At 44.9% G+C, this 25459-nt stretch overlaps 1 protein-coding gene across 2 annotated transcripts in view; it reads left to right on the top strand.

Moving 5' to 3' along the window:
• The window catches only part of RPS6KA1 (ribosomal protein S6 kinase A1), a 65969-nt gene extending 43665 nt beyond the window's left edge, over window positions 1–22304 (top strand). For both annotated transcript variants that reach the window (XM_069079354.1, XM_069079355.1), the window contains 9 exons: window positions 968–1098; window positions 2229–2354; window positions 2599–2688; window positions 5646–5804; window positions 11861–12022; window positions 13126–13202; window positions 18645–18762; window positions 19314–19451; window positions 21197–22304. In XM_069079354.1, coding sequence (XP_068935455.1) covers window positions 968–1098; window positions 2229–2354; window positions 2599–2688; window positions 5646–5804; window positions 11861–12022; window positions 13126–13202; window positions 18645–18762; window positions 19314–19451; window positions 21197–21319 — 1124 coding nt within the window. In that variant the 3' untranslated portion in view covers window positions 21320–22304. The remainder of the gene's footprint in view (window positions 1–967; window positions 1099–2228; window positions 2355–2598; window positions 2689–5645; window positions 5805–11860; window positions 12023–13125; window positions 13203–18644; window positions 18763–19313; window positions 19452–21196) is intronic.
• The last annotated feature ends 3155 nt before the right edge of the window (window positions 22305–25459 follow it).

The following is a 25459-nucleotide window of genomic DNA, read 5'->3' as shown; positions in this document are numbered from 1 at the left end:
AAGAAATTATGAAGTGTTATATAGAGCTTTGTTTTTAAAGAAATAGTAAACTTTACAACATAGTAATGGAGCTGTTCCTCTGTGCCCCTGTCTGGACTTATTTCTTTTGTGTATTTAAAAAAATGTTTTGTTAATGTTCTTATTTCTTTTTCTCTTTTTTAAATAAAAATATTTTATTTTTTTTCCAGCTACATGCAAAGACAATTTTTAACATTCTTTTTTTTTTAATTTTGAATTCCAAATTTTTTCCCTCCCTCCTCCCTAAGATGATAATTTGATATAGGTTGTATATGTGCAATCATATAAAACGTTTCCATTTTAGTCATCTCATTTCTTTTTAAAAACAATCTTAAAACATTTTTTAAAACATAAAAATCAAAAAACATTTTAAAAATGTTTTGCTGCCTATTAAAAAAAAAATCAAGGTAATTTCCCAATGACTCCTTTCCCCACCCTTACCCCACATAGAACCCTTCCTGGTAACGGAATAGCAGTTAAGCAAAGTAAACTGAAACTTTGTGCATGTCTGTTCATGTATGCCTCATTCCACACCTGTATTCTACCACCTTTCCCATGAGAGGTAGGAGACCTGTGTTCACCATCAGTGTTCTGCAGTCACAATTCCCCAGCCTTATTTCTGCACTGTGGCTATGTCCTTGGGATTGTTGCACTGAGGACTGAATCCTTACAACTCTCACACCATGAGGCTTTGCATTCTCTCATTTAATCCTCATGATTATCTTGTGACAAATATTATCTCTATTTTCCACTTAAGGAAGCAGGCTCAGAGACCTTCAGTAATTTGCCTAAGGTCACACAGCTCATAAAAGCTGGCTCTTATTCCATGTTACTTCTATGGGTCCAGGGGACTGTGGCATTTGGCCCCATTGGAGAGAAGGAAAGAAGCAGCTGGGCCCTACCTAGTTTGTAGTTTTGGCCATTCAACATTCCTTTCTTTCTCTCCCAGACTCCCCAGGCATCCCCCCCAGTGCTGGGGCCCACCAGCTCTTCCGGGGTTTCAGCTTTGTGGCTACAGGCTTGATGGAGGATGACGGCAAGGTCCGGGCCCCACAGGCCCCACTGCACTCGGTCGTCCAGGTAAGAGGCCAAAGGCCTTGGATGGAAGCTTTCCTCCCAGCCTCTGAAGAACATGTTGCTGGGTCCTCAGGGGAGTTTGGCCAGAACTCGGCCAAAGCTTGTTGCTGGGGCATACATAGGACATAAGTGGTATCAGGGTCTCTCAGGGTGAGCACCATGAGTGGTAGGCCTAATTATAGCCTCAGAGCTGGAGGACACAGAGAAAGAGAGAGACAGAGACAGAGGGGTCATCAAGTACATCCTGTATGTGAACAGGAAAGTGTAGTGACTGGACTTAGAGGCTGACCACCTCTGACCTCTGCTGGCTGCTTGAGTTTGGGCAAGTCAGCCTCTCAGGGCTCTAAGCAGCCCTCAAGTCATAGAGAAGATGCCAACCTGCATGGGTGGAGGGAGTCTCCTCTCTGGGAGTTCCCCTTACTAACAACATCACAGTGAACTTTGTGAGCCGGAGACCTGACAGGGAGTCATCCAGGAGCTTAAATATGTCCACTCAAGGAGAGCTCGCTCCTTCTACAGAGGCAGCCCAGTCTACTTCTAGACCATCCTAGGTATTAGTCCTTCCTTCTGGCCAAGGTAAAAATCTAATAATAATACTTATTATTGTATCTGTATAGGACTTTGTATTATTCAGAGTCGTTTCATGTCTATCTAGTATCTCCGAGGCTCACCTCATTCCTCTGAGGTAGACAGGGCAAGGATTATTGTCCCCATTTGACAGATGAAGGAACTGAGATCACACGGGGAATGAGCAGGAGAATCAGGGACTAAAGGCTAAGTCTCATGATTCCTGCTTCATTGGTCTTTCTGCTCTGCCCCTCACTGGGATATCAGTCTCACTCCTGGATGAGAGGGCACTGTGCTGAAGACAGCCTCTACCCCTTGGCACATGCCCCAAACACTTAGCGCCCTGATGCTCTCACCCAGCACCTGACTTAGCACTTTCTATTCTGGGGATGGATCCGCAGTTCTTGAGTGCGAATCTTTAGTGGTACCACTGATAGTTCTAGACTCCCTCCTCCCTGCCAAGGCTTTGAGAGAGAACCATCTGAAGGATGGGCCTGGAAGGGGAAAGTGTGAAGGGGCCACACTCTGAAACTTCTCTCCTTATCTCCTCCCCACCCACCCTCCAGCAACTTCATGGGAAGAGCTTGGTTTTCAGCGATGGCTACATCGTAAAGGAGACCATCGGAGTTGGCTCTTACTCCGTGTGTAAGCGCTGTATCCACAAGGCCACCAACATGGAGTATGCGGTCAAGGTGGGGCTCTCAGTATCCCAGGGATGAGGATGAATATGGCCAAGGAGGCTACAGTTGGGAGGGGGGAGGCAGTTAGTTAGCCCTGGGATTAGCTCCTCCGTTAAAAGCACCAGCCCCCAGGGCACAGGCTCAGCCCCCTAAGGAATACATGAACCTTGTACCTTTGCTGCTCCCCATTACCCCTCCTGGTGGCCTAGCTTCTGTCCTTATTTCCTCCCAATATCCCCTCTTTCTTCTCTCCCAGGTCATCGACAAGAGCAAGAGGGACCCCTCGGAGGAGATAGAGATCCTTCTGCGCTATGGCCAACACCCCAATATCATCACCCTGAAAGATGTGAGTTGGGGGAAAGGAAAGCAGGGAGATTCAAGGAGAAGAAGCCCTAGAACAGAAAAGGCTGGCTATCTGTGAGCAAGGGGAGAGCCTCAGCAGCACCCCAGCTCCCACACTGGCTTGGTTAAGGGTTTCTCTTAAGTCATGGCCTCCATTTTACAGATGAGGAAATTGAGTCTCTAAGAGGCTGTGATATATCCAAGGTCACACAGTCACAGTAATGAAAGGTGGAGCTCAGAGAAAACCCCAGTCACCAGCTACCAGCCTAGAGCCCTTTGCCCCTAGGGTCACACAGCCTGCCTTTGAACAGGGTCTGGGGCAGGTCAGGAATGGTTCCTTACTGCCTAACATCCACCTATTATCTAAATCTACCCAACCCCCTTCCCAGGTCCCTCCAAATCCCCTTCCTAGGCCTGCCACGATCTCAGTCAATGTTGTCTCTTCCTTTCCTTCACTTTCCTGACCCATCTCACACTGTCCAAACAGGTGCTATGTACACATTTGTCCCCTCCATTAGACCCTAAGCTCCTTGAGGGCAGGGACTGTCTTTTACTTCTTTTTTGCATATCCCCAGAACTTAGCACAGTTCCTGGTACATAGTAGACGCTTAATAAATGTTTATCGAATAAGTGTCCCCTTCCCATCCCCCATGCTGTCATCACAATCTTCATTCAGGCTTTCATCACCTCTTGCCTGGATTATTAAAATCATCTCCTACCTGGCTTCCCTGCTCCCAGCCTCTCTCTATTCCAGCGCCCAGATACCAAAACAGTCCTCCTGATACAGAGATTTAATATTTAAACAAAACTTTGTCAAGCACCTACTACTGGGATTGCACTGTGAAGGTGGCGGCCGTTGGAGTTTTCTCCTAGGCCATGTGCAAGCACAGGATCTGCAAGGCCTCGAATGTGGCTGCATATAGTGGATTTTCTGTTTGATTAACTTGGTTGTGTTTTAATAGGCTGGAGGTGCTGGGGGTACAAAGACAAAAAAAAAAAGAGTAAGCAATTCCCTCTCTCCCAAATGAACTTACAGTCCTCATTGCATCCAAGACAAAATACAACTTCACAACTTCTTCAGCCTGGGGTTTAAAAAAAAAATAATCCGATTTTTTTTATTTATTCATTTTACAAAATTCTAACTACTTTATTTAAACAATAAGAAAAAAATCCATGCCTATGAAGTTAATTTTAGCAGATATTAAAGTTTTGTATAGGGGATTTATAACCTTAATATTTCTTTCATTTAGACTCCATGGGCTGTAATCTGATTTTTATTGATAGGATAGAGATAGGAATTGGACTGTTATCTCATGGGTAAAGGGAATTCATGAATGAGGAGCCTCCCTCTCCCAATGCAAGTCAACACCTCTCTAACTTGGAATCTTAGAGAGTGGCCTAGAACACTGAGAAAAGCAGCATGTCTCAGAAGCAGATCTTGAACCCAGATCTTCCTGGTGTCATGGTCAATTCTCTATCCATTATGCCACACTCCCTCTCATTTTTCTCAGTACCTTATTGTTTTTATATTAATTTGTTTCTAAATCTCTCCCTCACCAACCCACCTATAACGCCCACCCACATAATCAAGGTTATAAAATCTTATTTTATAGTTATAATTATTTCATTATCGTATCATATCATATTATAAAACAAACAGTTTGGCAAAGCCAGCCAGCCACACTGACCATGCCCGATGGTATCCACAGTATTCCACAAGCATAGCCCCCCATCCCCCACCAGAGAGGGCAAGGTGCATTTCCTCAGCTCTTCCTGAGAACCAGGTGTGATCACCATACTTATGGTTCAGTTCGGGGATTCTTCGTTTTCTCTCTTTTTGCATCAGTGTAGTCATTGTTTATGTGGTTTTCTTGGTTCTGCTTACTTTACTCTTCCTCCGTTCATAGAAGTCTTCCCAGGATTCTTAGAATTTCTCATCATTGTTTCTTACAGCACAGTAATATTCTATTATATCTCTATTGTTTCTAGTTTCTGACCCAAGAAGGTCAGCTTGACATTTAAGGCCCATCGTGGTGTGACCCCTCTTTCCCTTTCCAGCCAGGTTTCTCAAGACTCTTCCACACACTTGCTATATAGCCCAGCCCACCTGGCCACTTCTTGGTTTCTTGGTCTCATCCTGCTCTTTCACCTCTTTCTGCCTTTTGCCACATGCTGGGAGCACACTCCTTTCTCCTCTGTTGCTGCTGAAATCCTGCTCCTCCTTCAAGGCTCAGAAGCTTCCCCTGGTTTCTCCCCCCTCCCCCCAAGAGAGCAGCCTCTGCGCTTTGCATTTTCTAAAGCCCTTTGTCTGGACCTCTCCTTTGCTCTGCCTTGTGATCACACTTGATTGTGCGTTGGCTACATCACTTCTATTTGTCTTTGAGGCCAGGAACCACGTTGTCTTTCATCTTATCCCCAATTCACAACACTGGGCCTTATAATGATACATGGGGTCTTATGTCCAGATCCAAAAGAATCCTCAGAGACCAGCTAGTCTGACCCACTCATTTTTCAGGGGAAACTGAGGCTTCAGGAAGGAAATGAATGACTTGCCCAAAGTCACACAAGTAATAGAAGCCTCGGAGGTAGGGTTTGGAACCTGAATCTGCTGACTCCGGGGCTGGTGCCATTACCACTTTACCTCCCAATCTGAAGAAGAGTGAGGGTTGCCTAACAAAGAACTACCTGAATGTTGACTTCCCCTTGCCTCAGTTTCTTCCTAGGGTGGCCCCTAGGGTCCCTTCTAGCTTTGAATCTGTGCTCTGATGTTTCTAGCTGTGCCACTTCTTATCTCTGTGATCTTTGATTACTAAACCTCCCTGGGTCTCAGCTTCCTCAGCGACCTGGGAGGACCAGCTTTAGCTCTGTGATCTGGTGACATGGGGGAGGGTCCGAGGTGGGTTTCTACACCCACCAACTGAAAGGCAGCAGAACCTACATCTTCCTCTTCTGCCACCTCAGGTGTATGATGATGGCAAGCACGTGTACCTGGTGACAGAGTTGATGCGGGGTGGGGAGCTCCTGGACAAAATCCTTCGACAGAAGTTCTTCTCGGAACGTGAGGCCAGCTCTGTCCTGCACACGCTCTGCCGGACCATGGAGTACCTGCACTCACAGGGGGTGAGTCATTCCCAGGGGGCCAGTGAGGGAGGTGGGGGGAGGGGGGAACCTTATCACATCTTAGTCATAAGGAATGTATGGTACTCAGAGTCTGGTATACCTTGTGTGGGGTATGGGGACCCCAAAAATCCCCTATGCAAAAATTAAAAGTCAGAGGTGTCTCAAGGTAAGAACAGGAAGTTTTTATTCAGTTCTTGGGAGAAGAGGGCATCTCTTCCACCAGTATGGACCAGTGGAATGAGGCCTGTTACAGAAGATAAACCAAGATTATATACTTTAGCATAAACAAATCCCCTCCCATCACTATCCCTCATTCCCATTGATTGGTTGGAAGGCGGGTTTACAATCTAGGCATGAAAATAAACAAAGAACAAGAAGACAGCCCACCTCATTCCCATTGACTGGGAGTCTTACGTCTGGGTGTGAAAAGGACAAAGAACAGAGAAGCCAGGTATAGCCAGTCCAAATGTACATGCCTTTATTTGACAAATGCTAAGACAAGGAAATGGGAGGGTCCTAGGAGACTTCCAAAGGGCTTAATGTATTGTGGCAGCAGGGGAAGGGGAAGGGTCCTGAGTTGTGTCATTTCATAGGAAACCCAGGACTCAGGTCTGTCCAGTCTCCCAAAAGGTCTGCCTCTGGTTTTCAATGTAATCTCTCTCTCTTTCCTCTCTCTGAGGAGTCTCCACAGAGAGTATATCCCATTCAACTTGAACTTAATTTCTGCCTGTGTGATTTAATATCTCTGGGTCTTAGTTTCCTCATCTGTAAAATGAGATTATCTTCTAAGGTACTTTCTGGCACTGGGTTTTATGAACCTGATGTATACATCGTTCTCTCTACTTGGAATGCCTCTGGAAATCCTTCCCTCCTTTAAGGCCTAGCTCAAGCCTGTTGTCCTTCCATAGGCCCCCCTGACCACACCAGCCCACAATCTTCTCTCTTTCCTTTGAACTCTTGGAATGCTTCTAGTCTGCATTCCTTATCAAGCCCCTAGGTTTTATATACTTTAGCTCTGTCTGTCCGGTCTCCCTAACCCCTTTGAGTTCTTGAAGGCCACAGCAATGATTTACATCTCTTTATATCCCAGGGGCAGCCACTTAACCCGGCTCATCGCAGGCTCTCAATAAATGTTAGTAAAATGATTTTGTTCCTGTTTCGTTCCAGTCATGTTTGATTCTTCATGACTCCATTTGGGGATTTCTTGGCAAAGATACTGGAGTGGTTTGCCATCTCCTTCTCTAGTTCATTTTACAGATGAGCAAACTGAGGCAGACAGGGTAAAGTGACCTGCCCAGGGTCACACAGCTAGTAAGTGTCTGAGGCTGGATTTGAAGTTGGGGAAAATGAGTCTTCCTGACTCCAGGCCCAGCACTCTGTGCACCATGGCACTACTTAACTACCTTGGTAGGATGATAGTTCAGAGAAAAGGACAGTCAACGAGGATGGGAACAAATGGTGGGGACTGATTATGTTACCTTGGACAAGTCATTTACTCTCTGACATTGAGGGGAGTGACTTTCCTTAAGCTCTTTCCAGCTGTAGATTCTGTGGCTGGGAGGAATTTAAATATAATGGGAAGGAATGAGGTCAGGGAGTATTTAAAAAGGAGTGAGCTGAGGCCTGGAAGCAGGAGTGGTCTTGGGAAATTAAAACCAGAGTATACGGGAAGGCTCTGAATAAGAAAGTAGTCAAAGCTAAGGGTAGATAATCAAAACAGGGTCCCACATATCACTAAGACATTATTCAGAGACTATAGGTTTAAAAGAACCATAGAGGCCATTTAGACCTCCTCCTTTTAGAGATGAGAAAACTGAGGCTTTGGAAGTTAAATGGCTTGTCCAGAATGTTACAGCTAGTGAGTAGCAGCGCAGAATTTGATCTCAGGTCCTCGTGACTCCATATGTAACATGCTTTCCTCTTTCCCATGAACCTCTGCAGGCAATGGGGAGTCATCAGAGGTTTCTGAGAAGGGGCGTGAGGTGATCCCAGTGGTGCGTTGGGCCCCTGGACTGGTCTTTCTATGCAGGGGGCAGTTGGAGGCTGCCAGATGCCAGAGGAAGAATGATCGTCTGCCTTAAATGCATGAGTAGGTGGGGTGGATTCGAAGGACCTATATAGGTTGGGTCAAATAATCACCAAACAGCATGGCCTCTGGAGTTCCTTTGTGCCCCGGGCAGCTCAGAGCCTCCTAAGCCAAGGGAGGCTGGCAGAGGAGACACAAGACTGAGCTTCAAATCGAATCATAGAGACCAATGTGGATGGTGAATGTCAGAACATAAGAAGGGGCCACAGAGTCTCAGTCCTTTCAGGGAGGGCAGCACCAGGCTGAGTGAGCCCTCCTGGGGTTGTGTCAAACCCCGCCCTGTTGGTGTGTCCAGTGCTGATCTTTTGGAAGCAGTCTGCAAAAGGGGCCAAAGTTTCAGAGGACAGAGTTGAGATCCAGGAAGATCTCCCTGGGTTGGAGCCAGTGGTTTTTAGGCTAGGACCTCTAGGGACCTACATGACTACTGCCCATCAGGCCTTCATTTTACAGAAGACAAAATTAGACCTGGAAAAAAGTAAAGCGACTTCTCAGAGGTCATGGAGTGATCAGCAGAGACCGCAGGCAGAACGGGTGAAGGCACTGGGAATGTTTAACCTGAAGCAGAGAACACTTGGGCGTTACTGATCTTTGGTATTCAAAAGGATAGCTTGTTGGAAAGGATTTGTTCTCTGTCAAGAATGACATAAAGAATAAGGCTGGATAGTCAGGAGCAGGCCTCGAATTCCAGGCTAAGTAGTTAGTTTCCTTGGTGGAAGATTTGCTTTCCATCACCCCAGAGGGCAGAATGAGGAGCAGTGGGGTAGAACTTACAGAAAAAGGCAGATTTGGGGCTTGTATGAGGACTTATTATTTAATGTCTGTAGCTCTCCAAAAGTAGCATGGGCTGCCTCAGGAGATAGTGATTTCTCAGTCTCTAGAGGCAACTAGGTGGTTCAGTGCATCTAGCCTCAGACACTTACCAGCTATTGGAACATCAACCTCTGCCTGCCTCAGTTTCCTCAAATTCCTCCAAAACCCCCTGAAATGGGGATAATAATAGCACCTGTCTCCCAGGGTTGTTGTAAGGATCAAATGAGACAATATTTGTAAAGTGTTTTGCAGAATGCCTTGCACAGAGTAAACACCCTTCCTTCCTTTCTTCCTTCCTCCCTCCCTTTCTCCCTTCCTTCCTTCCTTCCTTCCTTCCTTCCTCCCTCCTTCCCTTCCTCCTTCCTCCCTCACTCCCTTTCTTCTTCCCTTCCTCTTCCTTTCTTCCCTCCTCCCTCCCTCCCTCCCTCCCTCCCTCCCTTCCTTCCTTCCTTCCTTCCTTCCTCCCTCCCTCCCTCCCTCCCTCCCTTCCTTCTTCTACAAGCAGAGATTAGATTGTTGGAGATGTTACAGATAATGGAAATTCCTGTTTTAAGAAGTGTTTAGGCTTAATTACCTCGTAGGTCCCTCCTAGCTCTGAGATAATGTGATCTGGTAAGTCTCTAGTCATCTTAGAGTAGACACTTCTCAAAACTAACCCCCTTTCCCCTCCCCCCCAAAGGGAGGTGGAAAGGTGGTCACTTGGAAGGCCTTCTTAGCTTCCGAGATGCACAGGTTTGTTGTCTGCTGGTGGCTCCCCTTGATCCCGGAAGTGGTCAGGCATAGTTTATAGGGTCATAGAATTTAGAAGTGGGAATTTAGACCTTAGAGACTTATCCTATGAATGGGTGCTGTGACCCAGAGTCTGCCCAAGGTCAGACAGTTATTGTGTAGCAGAAACTAAGACTAAAAAGGTATATAGGACCTAGATTGTGGAGGACTTTAAATGCTGGGCTAAGAATTCTGTATTTTTTCCTAGAGGCAATAGAAAGCAATTGAAGATATTAGAGCAGGGGAGTGATGTAAAGAGAGCTGTTTTAGGAAAACTGATTGGCCAGAGATTGACCAGGGAAAAGGATCTGCTAAGATTAATTTTTTTAAAAAAGAAATTCGATTTTATTTTTAGTTTTAAATTCTCTCTCTCCACCCCTTCCCCACCCATTGAGAAGGCAGGAGAAATAAAACCCATTACAAATACGTATAGACATGTAAAACAAATTTCTGCATTAGCCATATCCCCTCCACCCCCAAAAAAACAAAAACAAGAGAAAGAAAAAATAGAAGAAAAATGCTTCAATCTGTACTCTAAGGCTCTCATCACTAATTCCTTGGAATTGTGGTTGGTCATTGTGTTGATTAGAGTTTCTAAGTCTTTCACAGTTTATTATCTTTGCAATATTTCTGTTACTGTGTAAATTGTTCTCCTTGTCCTGCCTGCTTTGCTTTGTCTCAGTTCATACAAGTCTTTCCAGGTTTTTCTGAAACTATCCCTTTCATCATCTCTTACAGCACAATGTTAGTCCACCATAAGCTTGGTCAGCCATTCCCAAACTGATGGGCATTTCCTCAGTTTCCAATTCTTTGCTACCACAAAAAGAGCTGTTGTAAATATTTTTGTGCATATGGACCCTTTTCCTCTTTCTTTGATCTCTTTGGGGGATAGATCCAATAGCCATATCTGTATATTTGCACACAGTCTAATAGCTTTGGAGATCTGTCTCTCTGGTTCTCCCTTCTATGCCCTTTGGCTTCTCCTTCTCTGTTAACTTAATAAATATTTACTTGGCACCTAGTGAGTGTGCTAGGTTTCAGAAAGGGAGACACAGGTGTAAGACACAGCACTTGCCCTCAATGAACTCACAGGTACATGAAACAGAGGCCAGTGAATTGCTGAATTGTTTGGTGCAGACAGTGTGGGATGGGAGGCCTCAGCCACACCCTTACTTTTCCCTCACCCTGGCCCTGCCATGGCCCCTTGGGGCCCTCCAGACCAAAGGGATTATTGAGCCCTGATCTAATTTTAAATTCTCTTTTTAATGTTGTATTCATCTCCATGATCCTTTTAAAGAAAACTTTCCAATGATTGCCTCCTCTCCCTTCTTCCCGCCCTTCACCCTGCAGGCTCTCCTCTGTGTAAGCCACAATCCAAGAGTTAGCAGCAAGCATGGTCAGACCTGAGCACTGTTCCTGGCATCTACAAGGCCCTAAATAAATGTTTATTGACTAACCAGTCAAGCAACAAGCATTTATTAGGCACTTACTGTATGCCAAGCACTATGGTAGTCACAAGGGATAATAACGCCAGCTAGCATTTATTTATATAGCGCTTTAAGGTTTACAAAGAGCTTTACAAATATGGCATCATTTTATCCTGGGAGGTAGGTTCTGTTATCTTCCCCATTTTATGGATGGGGAAACCAAAGCAGATTGAAGTTAAATGATTTATATAGGATCGCATAGATGATAAGTGTCTGTGGTTAGATTTGAACTCAGGTCTTCTTGACTCCAGGTCCTACACTGTATCACTGTGCCATTAGTTACCTCCTAAGAGAAAAGTGGAAACAGTCCCTTCCCTCTAGGGGCTTACATTCTATCCAGTTAAAAGACCAAGGAGGCATCTTTGTCCTCTTCTTGTTACCAGTGGCCGCCCCTCTGGCACGCTGCCCCAGCCCCCCTTGGCCTGCCCTCCAGTGGCCGACCCCAGCAGGGTCATCTCTCCGCTTCCCTCCTCCCACTCCCCCTGCAGTGGACCCTGGAACATTCATTCTACTTCTGCCTCTAATTTCCAGGCACTGTTCTCTCTACCATGTCGCTGAGTAACCCTGATCCTATCTTCCTCCCCTTCCTACCTCCAGAGCTAAGATACATTTTCCCCTCCCTCTCTACTTCTAATACCATGGACCCCAAGGGTTTCCCTTTAACCTCTGACTCCAGGATGGATTTTCCTTAGCTCATCGACATTGTATTCTCCCCATCTGGCACACAGTAGGTACTTAATAAATGTTTGTTGATTGCCTGCCCTCCTAACATCTGGACTTTCCCATTCTCAGACCCTTGGGGGTTCTTGCTAGCCCCCTCAGGTAGCTGGCACCAAAATGCTTTGTTCCTTTTCCCAATCCTGCCTCCCCAGGGGCTCACCTCAGGGTCTTTGTTTGTTCCCCAGGTAGTGCACAGGGACCTGAAACCCAGCAACATCCTTTATGTGGACGAGTCTGGGAACCCTGAGAGCATCCGAATCTGTGACTTCGGCTTTGCCAAGCAGCTTCGAGCAGAGAACGGGCTCCTCATGACCCCCTGCTATACTGCCAACTTCGTGGCCCCAGAGGTGAGCAGAGTCCCCATCCCCTTTCCCCTTCTGCCCTGGGTCTGGGTCCTGGAACTGAGGCCCAGTCTGGCCTGTCCCCCTCCCAGGGCTCCTGAGTGGCCACTGAGGGGGTGGGTGGCATGGGATAAGAAGCAGTATCTGTTTAATTTAAAAGGACGAGGAACTTCCACTGAGCACTCCCCTATAGATCCCCTGTGTCCCTGTCCGGTTCTTCCTGTCCCTTCCATGGTGTCACTGGAACTCTTCTGTGACTAACAAATGGTTATATAGATTTTGCATTTGCTTTTTACTTATTTCAGGTGGATATTAAGCCAGGTCAGGTAACCTGTACATAGGCATCTGTGTCAGTGTTTGCCCAGATAGAATGGAAGCACCTTGAAAACAGGGGCTATTTAACTTTGTCTTTGCATCGTTAGCACCTAGTGAAGTGCTCAATAAATGCTTATTAAACTGAATGGAATTAAACTCAGTTGCCCCATCTGCAAAATGAGGGGGTTATACTGGATGGTCTCTGAAGCTATGACACTATGATCCTATGACTTTGGACAGGACCCTTTTCCTCTCTAAGCCTCAGTTCCTCCATCTGTAAAATGAGGGGTTTGGACTGGATGGCCTCTAAGGTTCCTCCTTCCAGCTCTAAGTCTGATCCCATGACATGGGTTCAAGTTATGTCTCAGACGCTGACTAGCTGTGTGACTTTGGGCTAGTCCTTTAGCCTCTTGGCCCAGTTTCCTCAAATGTGGAATGAGAGGATTGAGTTTCATGGCTAAAGGTCTGTTCTGGCTCTAAATCTATGATGCTATGAATTAAACCCAGGAAAAGGCAGGCTGATGCCCCTGCTTGTACCTGACATCCCCCAAAGAGGGAATCCTTCCTCCCCCATCATGCACTGGGCCACATGCCCTGTGACACCAGGAGGCAGGAGCCCCACGTCAGCTGGAAGCAAGCACAGCAGCATAGGGCATGGTATCCCAGGCTCCAAGAGGACTCCTCTTGCTGCCTCACAGGGTTGTAATGAGAAGCAAATGAAATTATGCCTCTACACTGCTTCACACACCTCCCAGATGCCAGTGATCATTTGTGAATATTACTCTTCTCCCCAGGTCCTGAGGCGCCAGGGATATGATGAAGGCTGTGACATCTGGAGCCTGGGCATCCTTCTCTATACCATGCTGGCTGGGTAAGTGGCCTGTCACTACCCTAGAGGACGGGGTGGGATCTCTCCTGGATTCCCTCTTCCCAAGACCCCTGAGGGGCTGAGCTCCCAGCAGCTTCTCCCTCAGAAGGGCCCATGGACCTTTCAAGTGTTTATTTACCCCCGGGGAAATGTAGGTAATGGAAAGGAGCAGGTTCTTTGATCGCTGGAGAGGTAGTAGAGTGGGCAGAGCCCAGGATCAGGACTCAGAAGGGCAAGGTTGAAGTTCTCTCTCTGCCAGTTAAAACTCATGGGACTGTTACAGCTCTCTCTAGGCCTCAGTTTCCTCATCTGTAAAATGGGGATAGAAATCCTTACAACAACCCAGTGAGTCTGCTAGGAATAGAAGGTCTTTGTGAACTCAAAAAGCCCCACATGAAAGCCTCCAAAAGAAATAGTAGGCATAGTGTGCACATGTATATATAGTATGTGTGTATGTATATATGTATATAATGTATGTATGTGTGTGTATATAGAGAGAGTGTCTGTGTGTGTGTATGTATATGTTCAGTAGTGTCTGATTCTTTGTAACCCTGTGGACCATACTATCCATGGGGTTTTCTTGGAGTGGTTTGGCATTTCCTTCTCCACTGTATTAAGGCAAACAGGATTAAGTGACTTGTCCAGGGTCACACAGCTAGTATGTGTCTCAAGGCAGATTTGAACTGAGATCTTCCTGACTCCAGGCTCAGTGCTCCATCCACTGAGCTACCCAGCTGCCATACATACACACACACACACACACACACACACACGGATACACGCACATATAAATAATGTGTATACATGTTAAAATGTTAGCTATCGCCGTTGTCATCTTTCCAGAGATGGTAAGAATAAGAAAACTTACATGGGCAGCAACACACAGAATGGATCAAAGGGGGCAAGGAGTGGAGATGGGATAATTTGTTGGATTGTTGAAATGATCCAGGCAAGAGAGGTGTGAGGAGGCCTGGATTTGGCATCAGGGGAAGCCGGGGGGCAGCTCTCCGTTCTGACACTTACCACTTGGGCATGCCATGTCTGGTCCCTTAGCCTCAGTTTCCTCATCTGTAAAATTAGGGGATTGGACCAGACACTCCAAAGGTCCCTTTGGCTCTAAAGGTCTCTGATCTTCACAAGTTGCAAATGTCTTTTTAACTTGATCCTGGCCCTTATCTCGCTCTCCCAGCCTTTCAGCAGTCCTTGGTCTTTGGGCCGTTGGTGATTGCACCAACCTGGACCTGCCCTCCGTATTCACTCAGTTATCTTGCTATGGACTTGCTCTTGTCTCAGCCCTTGGGGAAAATGCGCTGCTTCAACTCAGTCCTGTAGTTAAGGGTATGGGAGCCTGTCTTTTTTTTTTTTATTTAATTCATTTTGAACTTAAACATATAATGATTAAAAAGGTTCAAGAGACATAGTTTCTGATAAGGCCAGCAAGTTATTAATAAAAGGATGGTCATTCGTCCATCTCTCTTAAAGCAAAGATCATCATTGCGGCAGGATTCACAGTTTATATTGTAGGTGTTCGATGAGGGGCTGAGAGGGACATCAGTCACCCTTGGACAGAAAGGTTCTGCCTCCACCCAAGCTTGAGTAGAACACAATGGGTTTCCCCCACCTTAGATTAAAGTTAGGTGGGGTCTGATGAGACCAGGAGAGTTAATTCAATCTCATTATCAGTAAGGTCCTTCAAGAGAGTGAAATTTTTTGTGTGGTATGCCTTTTTATTTTTTGGAGGGCAGTTGGGGTTAAGTAACTTGCCCAAGGTTACACTGCTAGTTTTTTGTGTGGGTGTCAAGTGTCTGAGGCTGGAACCAAACTCAGGTCCTCCTGACTCCAGTGAGCTTTATTCACTGCGCCACCTAGCCGCCCAAAGAGAGTGGAATTTTTAAAATCAGCAATTTGGAAGAAGGGGACAGCTCTGAATCTCCCCCAAGATATTGGGTATTCATCATTTCTCACAAATACATAAAGATAAAAAAAGATTCCATTTACACAGCACAACCTAGAAAGAGGTTTAATGTTAAATGTTAAATTTACGTTTCACAGTTTTGATTTTTTTTTTTGAGGGGAGAAGGCAAGGCAATTGGGGTTAAGTAACTTGCCCAAGGTCACACAGCTAGTTAAGTGTCAAGTGTCTGAGGCTAGATTTGAACCCAGGTCCTTCTCCTATTCTGCTCTATTCACTGCACCACCTACCTGCCCCACTGTTTACTTTTAAAAAAAAAGCTATGTAAGTAGTTCTTGTCATTTTCAAAGCTACTATGCTTCCTTCTACATTTTCTTTTCTCCTCTGCTATGCGCTTATTATAATTTTTCCTTTCCTCCCCCCACCCTCTGCCCTAGAGATGGTTATCATTAGACACAAATATGTATATATAGAAAACCATACTATACACACTTCTCTCTCTGGAGGCAGAGAGCATCTTCCTTTGTAGGAAGGTCCTTTGTAGTTAATTTGGGTATTTACAGTACTCAAAATGATTTAGCCACTCAGTTGTTCTTAAAATAACATTGCTATTACTGTATACAGCATTCTCTTGGTTCTACTCATTTCACTCTTCATTATTCCATGCAAGTCTTTCCATGTTTTTTTCTAAAATCACCTTGCTCCCCATTTCTTATAGCACAGTAGGATTCCATCACAATCTTATTCCACAGCTTATTTCGCCGTTCCCCAATTGATGGGCATCCCCTTGATTTCCAATTCTTTGCCACCACAAAGAGCTGCAATAAATATTTTACAACACAGAGGTTGTATCATCTTGGGAAACAAATCTAATAGAGGTTTTGGTAGGTAAAAGCACATGCACAGTTTAATAACTCTTTGGGCATGATTCCAGATTGCTCTCCAAAATTGTTGGATTAGCTCATAGTTCCATCAACAGTGAACTAGTGTCCCAATTTATCCACATCTCCTCTGACATTTGCCGTTTTCCCTACTATCATTTTAGCCACTCTGATAGGTATGAAGTGATTCCTCAGAGTTGTTTTAATTTGTATTTCTCTAATCAATAATGATCTAGAGCATTTTTTTATATGACTACAAATTGTTTTGATTTCTTCACTGGAAAACTGTTCATATCCTTTGACCATTTGTCAGTTGGGCAATGACTCGTATTCTTATAGACTTGACAGAGTTTTTTATGTATTTGAGATATATATATTGAGATATAGTGAAATATACATTTTATATATTTGAGGTATATTTAGCTGGGAATTTGTCTATAAAATTGTTTCCCCAAATTTTCTGCTTCCTTTTGATCTTGGCTACATTGGTTTTATATAAAATCTTTTTAATTTAATGTAATCAAAATTATCCATTTTGTACTTCCTAATGTTCTCTATCTCTTGTTTATTCATAAGTTGCTCACCCATCCATTAAGTCTGATATGTAATATGTTCCATGTTTTTCTAATTTTCTTCTAATAACTCCTTTTATATCTAAGTCTTGTATCCATTTTGACCTTATCTTGGTAAATGGTGTAAAATATTGTTCTATGCTCACTTTTTGAAAGGCTGCCTTCCTGCTTACCTGACCATTTTTACCAAGTAATGAATTCTTATCCCCAAAACCTGTCTTTATACTTGTCAGATTCAAGATTACTAATAATAATTTACTGCTATATATTGTATGTCTACTCTGTTCTACTGATCTATCTTTCTATTTCTTATCCAGTAGCAGATAATTTTGATAATGACTGCCTTATGATATAGTTTAAGGTCTGATACTGCTAAACCTCCTTCCTTTACATTTTTTATTAGTTCCTTTGACGTTCTTGATCTTTTGTTCTTCCAAATTAATTTTATTATTTTTCTCCAACTCACTAAAATAATTTTTCTGGTAATTTGATTGGGATTGCATTGATGAATAAGCCCGTGAATTTAGGTAAGATTATCTTCATTCTATTGGCCTTGCCTACCCTTGAACAATTCACATTTCTTCAGCTATTTGGATCTGATTTTATTTGTACAAAAAGTTTTTATAATTTTGTTCGTATAGTTCCTGGGTTTGTTTTAGCAGATATTTTAGGCCATCTAGACTAGACTTATGAGGTATCTCTTCTTGCAGGGTTTTGTTGGTGATATATAGGAAAACTCTGTGGTTTTACTTTATATCCTGCTACTTTGTTAAAATTAATTGTTTCAACTAACTTCTTAGTTGAATCTTTAGGATTTTCAAAGTGTATCATCAGCAAAAAGAGATAAGTCTTATTACCTTATTCCCTATTCTGATTCCTCTATTCTCTTTCTTCTCTTACTGCTATTGCTAGGATTTCCAATGCAATATTGAATAATACTGGTGACAGTGGGCATCCTTTTTTCACACCTGATCTTACTGGGAAGGCTTCTAGCTTATCCCTATTGCAAATAATGCTTGCTGATGGTTTTAGGTAAATGATTTTTATCACTTCAAGGAAAAATTCACTTATACTTATTCTTGGGGAACACAAGTCTCAATCGATCAACCATTTATGAAGTTTCTGTTGTGTGCCAGGCACTGGGCTTAGTGCTGGGGGTACAGAGGCAAAGGTGGAACAGAACCTGCCCCCAAGGTGCTTACATTCTAACATAAAACACATGTTTATGCTTATGTGTGTGTTTACAACACCACACACACACACACACACACACACACACACACACACACACACACAGAGTCCCAAAAGTCTTAGTGCAGTTTTAAAAGTTTAAATATTATTCTTTAATAGCTTAGATCATATGTATTAATATTACATGTACATATTAAGCTTTAGTATCTTAAAACTTCACAAAGGCTTTTAGAACAAAGGCTTTTGTGTGTGTGTGTGTGTGTGTGTGTGTGTGTGTGTGTGTGTGTGTGTACAGTATATACAAAATGATTCCAAGTTAGTTGGAAGGGAGGACAAATCCTTCCATCTTCAAAATCCTGCCCCTTCCCTCCCTCTCCTGAGATTATTCTCAAGATTGCATCCCCTCCTCTGACACAGACTGGAGTGTACGACCCTGGGAAAGTCACACACATTCTCAGTGTCCTGGGCAGTTCTTTCAGACTAAGCTGCAGAGGAGTTCATGTGTATAATTGATATCTTATTGCTTGCCTTCTTAAGGGAACCTATCTGCTGCTCACACTTTCCTCCCTACCCTAGTACCTAGAGAAAGACTCTCCTTGCCTAGCTGGTGCTTAGAATTCTTGTCTCTGGGATTTCAGGCCTTGACTCTTCCTCCCCCTTCTCTGGACATCCTTGTGCTCTACCCCACCCTTCCTTCCCCTCTCCCCTTGAGCCAACCCTCAAGTCTGCCTAGGCTTCTTGGAACCAAGTCCATCAGCCAGATCTTCCCAGCAGGTCTGGCCCTTGGTCTACAAGGGCCTTTTCTCCCTAGACCACAGGGGTCTCAGGACCTTCTGTCTTAGAAACAAGAGACAGAATGATAAGAGAATACTGACCTTTTTTCCTCCAGATACACTCCCTTTGCAAATGGGCCCAGTGATACACCGGAGGAGATCCTGTCCCGGATCGGAGGAGGAAAATTCACTCTCAGTGGTGGAAACTGGAACATGATTTCAGAAACAGCCAAGGTGAGGCTGTGGGGCCCGAAGCAGCATTCACTATGACCTAGGGGAGGCATGGTGCTAGTCAATCAGGCATCAGCTGAAAAGCATGTATTAAGCCCTCCTCAGTGCCAGGCATAGTGCCAGTCCCTGGAAATACAAAGAAAGGCAAAGCAGGTCTCTTCACTTAGAGTCCCCATTCTAACGGTTGAAACAACGTGTAAATAATTAGGTTCATACACAATATATTCTGAGTAGATGGAAGGTGGTCTCAGAGGGGAAGGCCCTAGCAGCAGGGTCTTTTCAGGAAGAGCCTTGCCTATCTTATTTCTCCCATCACGGTGACAAGCCAGACATCCCATTTCTGTCCCCCCTCTTCCTTTCAGGGCTGCCCTGCTGAAATTGTGGCTATGTGGCAGCAGCTGCCCCTTGGATTGGGGGAGTTTCCAAGTCATTCCCAATTGTTCCCCCTGTTATGCTTAGTCCCTGACCCTGCCTCCCTTGGGGGAGCTAGTCCTGGGTGTGGCTGCTAGACTTTCCCTGCTCACACCAGCTCTTTCTCCTTCTGTCCCCTCCAGGATCTGGTGTCCAAGATGCTCCATGTGGACCCCCACCGGCGCCTGACTGCCAAGCAGGTTCTCCGGCACCCGTGGGTCATGCAGAGGGACAAGCTTCCCCAGAGCCAGCTGTCCCATCAGGATGTGCAGCTAGTGAAGGTGAGGCTGCGTCCCAAGATGCTCCTGCATCTGTATCCTCCTCCCTGATCTGGGGCACCAGAGAGCCCGAGGGGTAGGGGCAGAGCCCACCTCATCCCTGGTCCCTGGTCGGTACAAAGACCTGAGCATTGTGGGCAAGCATGGGAGCTGGGCCTGTGATCCCATCAATGCAGAGAAATGAGCTTCTGCTACTGCCACTTTTCTATTCAGTCCTGGCTCCCCCACAGTGCCCCCAGCCTGGATGACAGCAAACAGTGCTGTGTTCTCACACGTGCTTGTCAGCCTGGGAACTGCCTTCCCCCAACCAGGCCAGCTCTCCAGCCTCCCAGGGAAAATCCCTCAGCCAGTTCGGTTTGGCATTTTCTCTCCAACTTAAGTCTTTAAAAAATATATATATATATTTTAATTTACTTTGTTGACTATTTCCCAATTACATGTAAAAAATTCTTAACATTCATTTTTAAACATTTTGAGTTCCACATTCTCTCCCTCCCTTCCTCCCCTCCCAAACCCCTTAAGAAGGAAGCAATATACTATCAATTTTACACGTGCAGTCACCTGAAGCTTTGTCTGAAAGAGCTGTCTAGGGCTATGAGAGTGTAAGTGACTTCTCCAGGGTCACACAGTTGGAGTCAGAAGCAGGGCTTGAACCCAGGCCTTCCCAACCATGAGGCTGACTCCATATCTCCTATACCAGGCCGTGGGTAGGATACAGGAGAAATAGAAGATTACCACCTCCATCTTTGAGGAGTTTCCAATTGAAGGAGAGGTGTAGCTCTGCCCTTGAGGGTGCCTCGTCTAAGGATATAAAGGGGAATTTAAATATTAGACAAGACGGAAAAGGAAGGGAGGATTTATTTAGCCTAGTGCTGAGTTCTGTGCTAAGGACTTTACAAATATTATTTGATCCCCACAACAACCCTGGGGAGTAGGTGCTGTTATTATCCCCACTTTGCAGTGGGGAAAAACTGAGGCAAACAGGGTTAAGTGACTTGCCCAGGGTCATATAGTTGATAAGTATCTGAAGGGAAATTTGAACTCAGGTCTTCCTAACTCCAAATTGTGCATGCTGTGCACTATGGCGCCACCTAGCTGCCTCTGAAGTGCTGCATGAATTACAGCCAGAAAACATGCGGTCAGAGCATGATAGGCCTCCAAGGTGGCCTGGTCCAGTTCTTTCATTGTGCAGGGGAGGAAGAAAGAGTTGACTGTAAGTGGCTGAGTCAGCATTTGAACCCAGGTTTTTGGTGCCTCTCAAGAGTGGGCCCAGCTCTACAGCCCAGACTCCAAGGGCTGACTGGGGCCTCCCACCTCCAGCCATGAGAAGAGGGGGCCATAGGGGCAGTGTAGTACAGTGGCTAGTGAAGGCCAGGAAGACCTGAATTCAGATCCAGCCTCTGACCCTGCCCAGATGACTTTGGACACGTCATCCTACATAGTACATGTCTGATCAGTCATAGAGGACACGTTGATCCACCAGGGACATTCTCACTCTGGGAGGCCAAGGGTCTCAGAGTGAAGCAGGATTGCATGGAGCCCTGAGTCCTGGTACAAGCTCATCTGAGATGGCCTTGTCATGAGGAGTTAGAGCCATCCCTTGATAGAATGTAAGCCCCCTGAGGGCAGGCACTTTCATTTCTGTTATTGTATCTGCAGTGTCCCGCACATTCTAAAGGCTTGATAATTGATTATTAATCGATTAATGGATCTGGATTAACGTTGTCTCCTGGTCCTTCCCCCCTCAGGGCGCTATGGCTGCCACCTACTCGGCACTGAGCAGTTCCAAGCCCACCCCACAGCTCAAGCCTATCGAGACATCTATCCTGGCCCAGCGACGTGTGAAGAAGCTGCCTTCCACCACACTGTGAAGGGTTCGGGAGCATGTCACAGGCCACGGGGCTGCGCCATCACCACAGACTCTGCATGTTTCCCTGGGGAAATCTGCACTTAATCCGCCTGGGCAGGGAACCGGGAGCCAGCCAGGTGGGAGCTCCCGGCAAGCAGCCAGCTTGGATGGGCTCCCCTGGAGGATGGGGGAGGGAGGATTGCAAAGTGCCTTTCTGCTCCCAAAGCACGGACCATTCTTGGCAGGGACTTTCCTGACTGGAATCAATCACTGTACAAACTCTTCTTTTTTTAAAAAGAAAGAAAGGGGGAGGGGGGGTGATCAATTCTTTTTTCTAGGCTCTGTTTGTCAAAAGGAGAAATCTTAACAACAGACAGAAGGCCACAAAACAAGACGAAGGGACCCTTCATCTCTAGGGAGGGCTTGGGCTCTGTTTCTGGGTCTCAGACTTGTCAGACTAGACTGGGGCATGGACGTCTGTCTCTGGTGCTTCTGAGATTTGAGGGTCCCTGCTCCCTGGATGCCCCTTCCAGACTCCGCCTCCACTCCAGAGGCAAAGGGCTTTCAGCTGCCCGTCTTCACTTCAGTGCCCTTGGCCTTGCAATAAAGGGATTCTTTCCCCAGGATCCTCTTGGGCCTAGCTTCAAGAAAGGTTACTGAGCTGCTTTCTGTGGCCAGTGGAGCCAGAAGCAACTCGGCTTATGGCTGGCTTTATCCCAGCTGAACAATTAAAACGAAGGCTTAAGCCCTCCACCCGCCCCGCCCCACCACCTGCTAGACCAGGGGTGCCAGGGTCATGAAAGCACTTTTTGAATGACTTGAGATTCATCACTGGACAGAACTCCCTAGAGCCGAATGTAATTTTGAGTATATATTGAGCTTATGGAAGGGGGGAGAGAGAAAGTTTGGGGTTTGTTTTTGCCTTTGTTTTTAAAAATTTGTTCCTTGGCTGGTTACTCAGGGTTCAACTGTCTGTAAGCTTTCTAATAAACTTATTTCTGAATTGAGAGAATCTCTCTCTGACACTTCCTCCCATGACTCCACAAACAGGTCCCTCTTCTGTGCTAGCCAACAACTTCATTCTCTTCATGAATGTCATTAGATTTTGAATTCTCTATACCAGTGATGCTTTTAGAAATGAGCCTGAGGTGTGGTATCTAAAGTAACTGGTGTTCTGTGGAGGTGCTTTTTTATTTTTTTGGAGGGGGGGAAGGCAGGGCAATTGGGGTTAAGTGACTTGCCCAAGGTCACACAGCTATTAAGTGTTAAGTGTCTGAGGTCAAATTTGAACTTGGGTCCTTCTGACTCCAGGGCCAGTGCTCTATTCACTGTGCCACCTAGCTGCCCCTGTGGTGGTGCTTTTTTAAAAATTATTTTTCATTTAACAAGTATTTTTTTTTCCCTCTCACCTCCCCTATCCCCATTGGGTGAAAGGAAGAAGAGAAAAGGCACAATTGATAAAGAATATTGGACTTGAAGTCAGGAAAACCTGAGTTCAACCTGCCACAAACACTAGTTGTATTACCCCGGGCAAGTCACTTAACCTCTTTCTCCCTCAGTTTTCTCAACTGTAAAATGAAGATAATACTACCACGTACTTTGCAGGATTGTTATGAGGGTCAGATGAGAGAACACATATAAGATACTTTTCAAACCTTAAAGTACTATTATTATGAAGAAACAGAGCCAGGAATACAGTATTCTGGAAGGCAAGGGATCTAGGCTCAAGGCCAAGAATAACTTACCCAGCAAAACCAAGTATAATCCTGCAGGGGGAAAAGATGGATATTTAATGAATAGAATTTCCGAGCCTTCTCCTAACCAGAGCTAAATAGAAACTTTAAAATTCAAAAACAGGAGTTAAGAGAAACATAATAATGTAAAGATGAATAAATCATCATTGGGGTCTAAACAGGAATAAACCGCTTCCATTCAAATATGGAGAAATGATACATGTGTCCCCTATTATTCCCATTATCATTGGCCATCATAGAGGGAGACTGAGACAAGGCCTGGGAGTGGTTCTGTTACATCTTGATGATCTCAAGAATGGAGAGGGAGGTAAATCGGGTGTGATCCTAACCATGAATTCTCTCTTTCTGACTGCTTGCAATATTTTTTCTTTGATTCAGAAGCTCTAGAGTTTACCTATGATGTTCCTGGGAGTTTTCGCTTTGGGGTTTATGTCAACAGGAAACCAGAGGATTCTATTTCCAGTGACTTCTGTTTTTAAAGATATCTAGGTAGTTTTCTTTTAAGATTTTTTTTTTGGAGGGCAATTGGGGTTAAGTGACTTGCCCAAAGTCACACAGCTATTAAGTATGTCAAGTGTCTGAGGCCGGATTTGAACTTAGGTCCTCCTGACTCCAGGGCTGGTGCTCTATTCACTGCACCACCTAGCCTCCCCATCTTTTAAGATTTCTTGAAATAGGATGTCTAGGCTTTGTGTGTGTGTGTGTCAGAAATACGACTTGATAGTTTTCAGAGGAAGAAATTCAAATGACCAAGAAATCATATTTTTAAAATGCTCTAAATCATTAGTAATTAGGGAAGTGCAAATTGAAACAACTCTAAGGTACCACTTCTTACCCATCATATTGGCAAAATTGACCTTTTGATTAATAGCAAATACTGGAAGAGCTGTGGGAAAGCAGATACATTAATGCATTGTTGGTGGAGTTGTAAACTGGTCCAACCATTCTGGGAAGCAATTTGGAATTATACCCTCAAAACAAATTGTGCAAAACCTTTGACCCAGTGATACTGCTACTATGTCTGCACTCCCAAGAAATCAAAGAAAGAGGGAAAGGACACATGTATTTCTAGTGTCTATTTTCATGGTGACAAAGAACTGGAAATCAAAAAAGTGTACAGCATTGAATAATGGCTTAAAACGTTAAGATGTATGAATGTGACAGGATACTTTTGTGCTGTATGAAGTAATAAAGGGGATGGTTTCAGAGAAACCTGGGAAGACTTGTATGAACTGATGCAAAGTGAAGTGAGCAGAACAAGGAGAACAATGTATAAAACAGCAGCATTATTTTGAAGACAAACAACTTCAAAAGACTTAGGAACTCTAATCAACACAATGATGAACCACAATTCCAGAGGACCTGTGATAAGCAGTGCTGCTAGGCGGTGTCATAGTGCTGGACCTGGAGTCGGGAAGACTTATCTTCCTGAGTTCAAATCTGGCCTCAGACACTTACAAGCTGTGTGACCTTGGGCAAGTCACTTAACCCCGAGTGCCTCCCCCCAAAACCCAAAACCACAAGCATTTATTAAATGTCTCCTGTATGCCGGGAGAGCTTCTATTCTATTAGAAGAGGCCTCATGTATATGAGTTATATGCAAAATAAATATGAGGTAAATTCAGGGAGAAGGGAAGACTGCAATAGCTCCTCATAGAAGGAACCATTTGAGCAGAGTTCTTCTTAAGAGACAGAGGTTAGATGCAGGGGTGGGGAGCCTTCAACCTCAAGGCCACATGTAGACTTCTAGGTCCTTGGGTGTGGCACTTTGACCGAGTCCAAGTTTCACAGAACAAATCCTTTTATTAAGGGGATTTGTTCCATGAAGTTAGGATTCAGTCAAAGGGCCACACTTGAGGACCTAGAAGGCCACATATGGCTTCGAGGCTGCAGGTTCCCCACCCCTGACACAGCCAGATGGAAAGCCCAGGGAGGGGAAGGTGGAAGGTTGTGTATGAAGAATGATAACAATAAACAAGGAGTTTAGTCATAAACAGGGTGCAGGCAGAGAAGTAATGTATGGGGTATCCCCAAGTTTAAAACCCTATATAGGGGCGGCCAGGTGGCTCAGCGAGTAAAAGCACTGGCCCCAGTGTCGGGATGACCTGGGGATCGAATCTGGGCTCAGATACTTAGCACCACACCCAGAAATAGCTGGCCATGTAACCTTGAGCAAGTTACTTAACCCCAATTGCTTTAAAAAAAAACAACAAACCCTATATAATCAAGATAGAAAGGCAGACTATGGGACAAGTTGTAAAGGGCTTTAAAAGCTAAACAGGGAAGCTTCTATTTGATCCTGGAGGCCATAAGGAACCATTGGAGTTTGCTGAGGGGTCACTTGGTCAGTTCATAAACATTTATTAAATGCCTACTATGGATCAGGAATTATGCTAAGGGCTGAGGAG

The sequence above is a fragment of the Petaurus breviceps genome, unplaced genomic scaffold (genome assembly GCF_028583685.1).
Source record: "Petaurus breviceps papuanus isolate PSGF00001 unplaced genomic scaffold, PetGlider_PUasm1.0 91041, whole genome shotgun sequence".
Classification (NCBI taxonomy): Eukaryota; Metazoa; Chordata; class Mammalia; order Diprotodontia; family Petauridae; genus Petaurus; species Petaurus breviceps.
Note: the sequence above shows the minus strand (reverse complement) of the source record. Positions and strands in the feature narration are given on the sequence as shown.